The 10,466-nt window shown below is 43.5% G+C and overlaps 1 protein-coding gene across 1 annotated transcript in view; it reads left to right on the plus strand.

The window, feature by feature from the left end:
• The first annotated feature begins 598 nt into the window (after window positions 1-598).
• RTN1 (reticulon 1) overlaps window positions 599-10,466 on the plus strand; it is a 94,519-nt gene continuing 84,651 nt past the window's right edge. Inside the window, exon 1 of the mRNA XM_031066199.1 lies at window positions 599-758. Coding sequence (XP_030922059.1) covers window positions 599-758 — 160 coding nt within the window. The remainder of the gene's footprint in view (window positions 759-10,466) is intronic.

Raw genomic sequence — 10,466 nt, forward strand, 5'->3', positions numbered from 1 at the left:
GCTAGATTCAGAAAACTGTCAATAACAAAAGCAGAACGAATTGCACCAAGTTTAAAACCCGCAGCAAAATGAAAATAGGGAATGACATTAACAAAGCCATGAATACATCAGCAAAGAAAACACCGAGGAGGGGGAAAAGTTCTTTAAGCTGAAGTACACTGCTGGCACAAGAACAAATAGCTGTAAACTGGCCATGAATAAATTCAGGATGGAGATTAGAAGAATTTGTCTAACCCTAAGAGGAGTGATTTTTTGGAACTGCTTTTTAGTAGAAACAAGAGAGACAGATCACTCTGTTTTCAAATGACAGTGAACAGCTTATATGATATTGTTGCCTGAAATAGAAAAGGACTGTGTCTGGCAAGCCAGGAAGTCCCTTATATCTTTATATTTTAAGCCGTTCTGTATTATAAGATGAAAGTAGATTTGAGATCATAAACATTTGAAGGGCAGGGAGAGAATTACTTTCTTGAGAAACTTCTGAGAGTGGTTATGCAATATTTTCTCAAAGGGACTCATGGATGACTCATCATTTGGGTTGTCTAAAATAAGGCTGAATAAAGCAGCAATCCAGGTAATTTCACGATGTGCCAGCACGATGAACAAGTCGGTCTTAATTGTCACTCTTCATCAGGAGTCATGTCACGGGGCCTTGGTGATTCCAGCCCTGGAGCTCAATGGCAAAAGTACAAAACACAGGGAGGTGGATTCTCTGAAAGCTGCTGAAAAGGAGGAGGTGGTGGCCAAAAGTTATGAATGTTGGGCTGGGGATTCTCAATTGCTCATCCCAGGTGGTGTTAGGCTCCATTTTTGTTGGTGTGAACGAGATCTGCTTCCTAGAGAGGATGATGCAGGAGGAAACATTTAATGTGAAGGATGCTCTGAGCAACCTGGGCTAGAGGAAAGTGTCACTGCCCATGGCAGGAGAGGATTGGAACTGGATGATCTGCAAGGTCCTTTCCAGTCCCAACTATTCTCTGATTCTGTGACTTCAAAAGGAGGTTCAGAACCACCAATTCCAGCTACATAGCTCAACATGTCATAGAAGAACCTCAGATTCTGAGGCCACGTGGCTTCTGAAAACTTCACACAACTGAGGCAATAATAGCCATGAAAGTCGGTACCTAAAAGATCAGACCTCAGGTGTAAGGATTGGCCAGTGCAGACTGCAAAATTAGCTACTAATTTTAGTTTTGCTAATTTTTAGTTTTAAAATTAATTTTAGTTTTATATTTGAACAGCTTACTACTCTTTGGAGATTGCTTGTGTTCTGGTTGGTTTTTTTTTTGTTTTGTTTTTTTTTTTAATATTAAGCTGCCATTTAACTTTGTGTTTCACTTTGGGAAAATAAGTTGTTGGAAATGTTCAGTGATCCTCTCTCCTCTTTCTCAGGCACACAGGAGGGTGTTCTGTCATCAGAATGACAAACACAGCACAGGGTTTCTGTTCAGAGCTGCTGGAACTGGGTGACCAGTGGTGAAAATGATGGCATGGAGACTGGAGTATATGGAAAATTGGATGGAAAAGCAGGTCAGAATGTTTTTCTCTCACAAGAAGAGTCACTGGTGCTTAGATTTATTGCATTTTTGAGATAACCTGGATCCTTTGCAGCTTATCACTGTGGCACTAGACAAGGCATGCTTTAGGTAAATACTGATAAGGTAATGACTTCACAGAGGTGTTTTTAGCAAACTAGAACAGATCTTGAACAAGATGAAGATGCAGATTCTTTGATTGACTGTTTTAATAGAAAATAAGCCAAAGTTAAAGTAGTCATGCTTGGGAAATTAGGCTCTCCCAATGAGTTTTCTGATTTTATTTAAAACTGCAGTTTTGATTCTTTGCATTGTAAGAATCATTTCCATGCAGATCAGTACAAGGTCATTTCATTGTTCTCAGAGATATCTTTTAATCTGCTCCCTTGAGACTTGCATTCCTTGATTAAATAAATATGCTCTGGGAGCATTTATTATCTGACCATGCCCACTCACACATCAGATGCCAGGCAGTTACCCTTTTTTCCTAATACACAATCAAATTGATAAAAACATTGAAATTCTGGGCTCTGTCCAACACTGACAGATGAATAATTAAAGTAAAAAAAGACTTCAAGTTCTCACATTTCTTTTTCACGATCTCACTTGATGTAACTTTCAATACTGAGGATACCAGAGCTGGACAAAACTCTGACAGCAATACTTTCATCAGCAAAAATATAGGTTCAGAATCATTAATTATGTCCTACTGATTCTGCTAAACTGCTTCAGCTGGGAGATGAAAATGCAAATTCAGAATCCAAGCCACTGCTTTGAGATAGCGTCATTCAGCTTTCACAGAAGTGAGCATATTAACCAAAATTATTTCCAAACTTATTGTATATAAAACAGTGAACATTTAAAAGTGCAGGAAAAGTCCCCCCATTAATGAGCACAAAGGTAACCAATCTGATAGTTTGATACAGCTGCAAGTAGGGGATGGTAAGAAAGCTCTGAAAAATCAGATAAAAAATGGAATGGCAAATAATTCCTCCCTGTTTTCACAAGTCAAGCACCATCATGCAGCTTTTAAGTTTTCAACTCTGTATTGAGTCATGCAGTCACTTATTATGTGTTCATCTCACTTGGATTCATCATCCCTAGCTGGAGAGTCAGACTTGCCAAGATTCTGCCTTTTCTCAGGAGCCTTTTTGGGAATGTCACAGGAATTCTGTGGTGTGACATGGAAGAAGGACTCAGTCGTGGCACCCAGGCTAATTTTGTCCAGAAAGAGCTTGTGAAACCTGTTCTACCAGCAGCTGAACAGAGACACTGCTGACCTGAAATTTTTCCTTTTAGCGTCACAGCCCTCCTTCCATCTGGATTTAGCCTTTCTGTCCTGCAAGCTCATTTATCTCACTGTTTTTCCCCCCAGAGCCCATCTCCATTTGTCAGTGTTGACTGAGGTCCTGGACCTCACAAAGCTCCTGCTGCCTGGGGTGGGTGACAGGATTATGAGGACATGTGGCCTTCCCATCCCTGGAAGGCAGGAAAATCTTGGGGGAGGGCTGATGGGACTTCCAATATGACGTGCAAAAAATATTCAACTCCTCCCATTTACTTGAATGTTTCTCAACAATTCCCCAAGCTGTGTGAAGGTCAAGAGCTCATTTCCTCTTAGAGCATCTTCACTGGCTCTCATCTGTCTCTGATTTCTTATCTATTTCTCTACCATGTTCAGCTGTAATGAGGTGATAAGAATTCAGATAAGGAAATTACAGTGAATGGGGTGTTGTTATTTTTTCTTCTTGGACACAAAAAGGACAGGTTCTGTATGCCTTACTCTGGGAAACCCTCCCTGTGGCATTGCTTGTGAGCTGTCACAGAGATGAGCTGTAATCTGCAGCTCTGCTTTCATAATGTTAAAGGCCAAAGGTTTTATGTTGATGCAAACTCTGAACTTTCCAGGGCAGCAAATAATTTCAGCATTTTGAGGAACATAAAAGATAAAGATTTCCTCACAATCCAGCAGAGGGCCCTGGATCTGATTTCACTTTTTTAATTTTTTTTTTTTTGGCAGAAAATTATTTTACTTATACAATGGAACTGTTCACAGGAAACCAGCTGAGCCTTGCATTCAGTTCAGGTTTTGATTTTTTTGGTAAGAGTTAAGTTACATTAAGAAAAGAACATGGCACAGGTTATAAAAACAAGTAATCAGACTTATTTACTTAACTACCAACTCTACTGCAAAACACAGAGAATGAAAAAAAAAAGATGATTTTAGAGGTTATTTATATCAGGGATTAATCCTGCCTGGTTTTGCTTTTTCAGCACTGACATCAGCTAGAATTTGGGGAATGTAGGCTTGTGTTCATTGCAGGCATTTAATTCACAAAATAAAGCCACAGATGAGTAGAGCTGGTGAGAATTTGCAGGTTGTTCTCCCCAGTTTGAATAATGTGATTTACAGAATGCACTACAAAGTGATTTTGAAATGTAAAACATTAATGTTCCCTTTGAAGGGCTGATATCAAGTGCCAAATGATATATCAATTAAATGGAAAACAAATCCCAACCCTGTAAATATTGTACAAAACCAGCTTCTTTGAAGTCAATGGGACTAATTACAAGTGTAAAATAAAGCCTGGTTGTACAGCACTTCAGTTAACTGGAGTTTAATTCCATGAATTTCATAAAAAATAGATCTCAGAACGACTCCAGCTCGGCCTCACACTGACAAAGTGCAATTCCTGCCTGGCTCAGCCATCTGTGGGTCTCTGGTATCCAAAATCCTGCAGGACAGGGTCTGACACTGCCCTGCAGAGCTCCACAATTCCCATCTCTGAGATGGGGTGCGCGAGCACTGACTGGCAAAGGGGTTTGTTCAACCCTTCCCAAACCCTCTGGAATCACACCCAACCTTCAGCTCCAAAGGGCAGCTGGACACATCCAGAATTTCCTGTTCTGGGACAGAGTTGCTGTGCTCAGGCTTGGCTGGGTGACAGGCATCAGCCTCTTCCTCAGATAACTCCTTCCCATGAGCAATGTTTAAGTGAAAAGTGAGAGGTGGGGAGTTCTCGGCTGGATTTTCATTTATGGATGAGCCCTGATGGATGCTGTAAAGCTGTTCTTGCTTCTCTTTTGTATACAAAGCAAGAAAATTAGGCCTAGTGCTATAAAAATGGGAGAAAAGACAAATATGTAGCTCACTGGGGGAATGTGATTCCCAGCTATCAAGGTTACACCGAGGCAGCAATTGCAATGTTCAGTTTTCCCTCTCCTCAGACCATTTAGATTAAATTTGGTCTCTCAGGTTACCAATAGCATCCTATCTTTAGATGAACCAATGCACATCAATATCCTCATCCCAGCTCTTGGAAGCACTGCTGATCACCCTCAGGTGACAATTGCTTAGAGGTATCTCTGGGCACAAAACATTGTTTTTACCAAGCATGTGCTCCCTTTCACGGCAGCTTTGTCAATATTTTCATATTTCTGCAGTTCTGGATCCCAGGAATGGAGGTTGTGCCTCTCAGTTACACTAAAAGGAGCAATCTCTTGCGGGTTTTGGAAGGGATTGTAGGTTTTATCTCCATTGGCCAAGTCTCTTGTACCCTCTGTGCCATGACAAATTATAAATGGGAACAATTTGAGTTTCCTCCAGCTCACAAGCTGCAATCTTTGGTATCCATGGGTTTCCAGAGATGTGCAAATGGTGCATAATCAACACTCAGAGCCTGATAAAGGCACGGATCAGCATCAATCAGGACTCAGAAGCCAACCCCTAATGGACTTGCTGAGGAGCTGCGTAATGTACAGAGCACTCTGTGCACAAATACCTTCTGATGTAATGCAAGGGAATGAGAATTCATTAAAAAATCTGTTTCTGCCTCTCTGGCTGTACCTCTCAAGTACCAGCCTCACTGTCCTGTGATTGACACAATTCTGGCCAGACCTTTTCCTCCCCTTTTCCAGCTTCTCCCTAAGCAAATCTGTGGATATTTTAATTGTAATTATCTTTTTGTTTGCTTTCACTGTTTAACCAGTATCAAACCATTGTCCATATAAACTTCTGGGATGATCTGCTCAGGGCTCACCTGGACTGTCTTGTCTCATACTTTCCTTTCAGCTGGATCATTAACAGTGCAATTAAATAGCATCAGACCCGGTGGTGTCAGTCTGAACACTTTCCTCAGTGATGATTTGCCTCTGAAACTGCTCTGCCAGGACTGAGAGAAGCAAGTCCTGTTCCACACAGCTGGGAATCTCTACAGGACAAATTCTAATGCTTCTTCTTTTAGTATCCCTGGGCTGGTCTCCCAGGATGAGCACTGCAAAAGGAGAAAAAGATTCTTGTTCTGAAGATGCTCCTGAGCAGCACGTGCATGAATATCCTCACGGAGGATGCACTTTGCACTTGCAAAGAACATCCTCAGATAAGTCCATGGGTTCAGATTCAGACTGCTGGGCCAGCCCCCTCCAGGACAAGGAGCCATTTCAGTAGATGTGTGTTCTGGAGGGGAGTGCAGAGCTTTTCAGACACTTGGATGGGAAATCCAGCTGCCAATCCTGCTGACTCTAGGCCAGTGCTGCATCTATCTTGTATATCCCACCTACTCACCTGTCTACTCTGCTCAGCTCTCTGTCTCTGCAGAGAGGATGGAGCTGGGAAGAAGGGAGAACTGGCCATGTTGGGTTTCCTCCTCTCTGACCAACACCCACCCCATGGCTGTGCCAGCTCACAGGCCTGATGGTTTTGCTGTTTGAGCTCCTGTCACTGGATTTCCTTGCAGAACCTTCTTTCCAGAGAAACAGAGGTAATCCCCAGTGCTCCCAGAGCAGCTGTTGATGTGCAGGGATGGAGGATGGAGCAGTCAGTCAGGCTTACCCAGGGAAAGCACCACCTCTAATCACATTGCATTACAGCTGCAGGGCTGGAGGAGCTGAGAGCTCCTGCATGGTGGGGAATTAAAGGGCCAGGCAGGGTCTCTGTGCACTGCTGAGATACCCCCAGCAAACCTCAGAGCAGTGACAGTGGAGGGAGGTTCAATTGCACGGCATGCAGGAAAGATGCTGTTATTTAGACCCTGGTATTGTTGAAATTGCACCTACTGAAGATCCAAGGTGAACCAGTCTCCCCATTTTCCAGCATGTGGTAAGAGTGGGACTATCCAGGAGATCATTCCAGAGAGCTGCAGTTTTGGACTCAGCACCTGTCTCATCTCTGAGGTTGTTCATCACAAAGGGAAGCACTCTCTACACAGCTTTTGTCTGGGAAAGCTGGAAAGGTGATCACACCTCCCCTTCTGCCTTTCCTGGGCTTGGCCCATTTTCCTGGCACTGAGATGTTTGTGCCTTCACAGCAAAGCTGGGTCTAAGACCCCTGGCTGGTGCAGACACTCCAAATTCCAAAGCAGGCTGGAGCAGGAGCCTGTGGTGGGTCCCAGGAGGGCTCTGGGAAGGTGGGGAGTGGGTGATGCCTTGAAGCTCAGGAGTTTGGGGTTCCTGTTCCCAGGAAGACCTGAAACATTGCCACACGTGTGGCAGAGGGAGGAGAAGGTGAAAAGGACCTTGGAGAAGCTGCCTGGCCCTGCTTCATGGCCAGAGCTTGTGGAGATGGAGAAGGTGGAAGACCAAAGACCCAAAGGGCTCCCTGGGAAGGATCTCTGTGGGCTGAAAGGTGATGAATGGCCTCTGCTGTGGGAGCACCCACAGGTCACCTCTTCTCTCAGGCCTTTTGCCTCTCTGGAGTGACAGTTCTGAGTGGTTTGGCTCATCCAGCAGGGGTTGTTATTCTCACCAGACTCTCTTTGGGTGTTCCAGTACCTGTCTGTGCCTTGTAAGGTGGGTATGTGCCAGATTAACCCTGGGGCTCCTGGGCTTCCCACCTGTCTGTGCCCAAATGGGATCTGATTGCAGGCTCTGGAAGGCAATTCCTGCCTGCTGGCCAGCCCAGTGCTGGCACACACTGCCAGAGCTTTGCCTGTGTGAGGGTGAGGATATTTTAATTGTAATTATCTTTTTGTTTGCTTTCACTGTTCAACCAGCATCAAACCATTGCCCACATAAATTTCTGGGATGCACAAATACCTTCTGATGTAATGCAAGGGAATGAGAATTCATTGAAAAATCTGTTTCTGCCTCTCTGGCTGTACCTCTCAAGTACCAGCCTCACTGTCCTGTGATTGACACAATTCTGGCCAGACCCTTCTCTCTCTTTTTTCAGCTTCTCCCTAAGCAAATCTGTGGATATTTTAATTGTAATTATCTTTTTGTTTGCTTTCACTGTTTAACCAGTATCAAACCATTGTCCATATAAACTTCTGGGATGATCTGCTCAGGGCTCACCTGGACTGTCTTGTCTCATACTTTCCTTTCAGCTGGATCATTAACAGTGCAATTAAATAGCACCAGACCCGGTGGTGTCAGTCTGAACACTTTCCTCAGTGATGATTTGCCTCTGAAACTGCTCTGCCAGGACTCAGGGAAGGAAGTCCTGTTCCACACAGCTGGGAATCTCTACAGGACAAATTCTAATGCTTCTTATGTGAGGATGTGTTTCCCTGTGTGAGACACAGGGAAAGCAAGGTGGGCTGCAGTGCAGATGTGGTGAACTGAAAAAGAGACTGTAGCTCCTTCAGTGCTGAAATATTTTCTGTGGGATAGGGGAGGTTGTTTTACTTATCTTCATTTTCCTATTTATGTCAAAAGCTCCTTTTTTTTCCCCTTTCCTTTTTCCTGTTGCAATTCATTTATTCTAAAACCTTGAGAATAAATCCTCAAGGAAGAGGAGATTATTCTTTTCCATTGCTGAACCCCTTGATATACCCCTTGATATATCCTGTGCTCTTTGCTGGTAATGTTACATCTGAGACCACAAATCCCCTCAAGGTCCAAAGTCACTTTGTCCCAGCATTGTGCAGCATCCCCAGAACACAAAGGGCTATAATGGAAAGAGAAGCAATTTGTGTATCTGTGTTCTCAGACTTCATACATCCAGAGGTTTATAATGTCCAAAGGGTAGATCAAGATAATTAAATACCAATAAGCAGAGATAAATGAGCCCCATGCAGGTCAGTTTGCTGCACAATACAATACAAACTACCAGGAGCTTTTGTAAACACGTTGAAAATAAAAAGAATTCATTTTTGGTCCTTCTGCCACTTAAACTCACACCTCTCTTAAATACATTAGATTATATTAGATTATAATAATAATAATATAATATCAGATTAAATCTTCATCCAGCCTGATTTTCCTGTGGGGAACTTAAAAAAACCCTGTAAATTAACTTCATGCAGGACATCCCAGGTTGTGCCAAGCTCAAAGTTTTCTCTACAGCATGAAAAATGGGTGTATCACGATTTTTGAGTATTGTCTTCTTGCTCCTGTTGATTTTTTTTCACTCATCCTGGCAAACCAAAGCTTTGCTATCAGAAATGTATGTTCCACATCTGTGATGGCCAGTAGGAGCTCAGGGTTTGTATCCAAGGTTTGAAATCAGACATCTGGTTTTCCCTTGCAGTATTACATGGTGATGAGCAGAGCTGACTGTATTGCATGAGGCTGCTCCAGGTCACCTGAGGTCTGTAAGGAAATGGTGAAATAAAGTCCTGAGTTGCACTACAATTGGGATTTCCAAAGGAAAAAAAAAAAAACAAAACCTACCAAAAAAAAAAACCAAATCAAAACAAAAAAAACCCAAAAAACAAACAAACTAAAAAACCCACAAAAAACCAAAAAAAACCCAACCAAACAAAGAAAAAACCACCCTTTTTTTTTTGCTTTATTTATTTACATACAATTGTTGGCTCATATGGTTGGAAAAGACCTCCAGGATCTTCAAGCCCAACCTTTGACCAATCAATGCCCTGTCAACCAAAGCATGGAATGCCACCTCCAGACATTTCTTGAACATCTCCACCACCTCCCTGGGCAGCCCCTTCCAATGCTCAATAACCCTTTCCTTGAAGAAGTTGTTCCTGACGTCCAACCTGAACCTCTCCTGGTACAACTTGTGGCCATTTCTTCTTGTCCTGTCCCTTGTTCCCTGGGAGCAGAGCCTGAGCCCCACCTGGCTGCTCCATCCTCCTGTCAGGAGCTGTGCAGAGCCAGAAGTTCCCCCTGAACCTCCTTTTCTCCAGGCTGAGCCCCTCCAGCTCCCTCAGCTGCTCCTCATCAGACTTGTTCTCCAGGCTCTTCCCCAGTCCCTTCCCTCCTCTGCGCACACTCCAGCTCCTCAAGGTCTTTCTTATTAGAGGAGCTCAAAACTCATCACAGGATGTGAGATGCAGCCTCCCCGGTGCCCAGCACAGAGGGACAATCACTTCCCTGGTCCTGCTGCCACCTTTTTTTTTTTTTTTTGATACAGGCCAATGTCCTTTTTGGCCACCTGGGCACCTGCTGACTCCTGCTTGTCCCCATTTCTACTCAGTAAGCAGAACACACAGTCCACGCTCTTTCTTCTCAGTCTTTTACTGTAGTAACCCTGCCTGTGTTCATGGGATAACCCTTTGGTCTGTGGGAATGAATCATTCCTAGTGGCTGTGTGCACACATTCTGATGATGCTGCCTCATCACAAGGCCTTTGTGATGGCCCATTGCTCACACAGCAGAGCTGCCAGGGGCTCAGAGCTCTTACAGCCCTTCTCCTGAGAGCTTCAGTCCATTGCACACTCACACAGAGACTCGTGGGGCATCCCAGAGAGTGGTGGATGCAAAAGAAAACTGGGAAACCCAAACAAGGATGTGCATTAAGAACCAGGGGAAGACATATTTTTAAAACCAAAACATATTTACATTATTAATTTCATTAATATCAGTGTTGACATCATCAGAATCTTGCTGAAATCATGATCAGATGCTGTATATGTCAAAGGGAGAACAATGAATTTGGAAAATTATTCTCCTTTGCTCATGAGGTAAATAAACCCTGATGGTATGGGATGGGTTTTGGCATTACAACCATGGTGACTCAAATCATTCCTG

This window comes from Geospiza fortis, unplaced genomic scaffold (genome assembly GCF_000277835.1).
Source record: "Geospiza fortis unplaced genomic scaffold, GeoFor_1.0 scaffold23, whole genome shotgun sequence".
NCBI lineage: Eukaryota > Metazoa > Chordata > Aves > Passeriformes > Thraupidae > Geospiza > Geospiza fortis.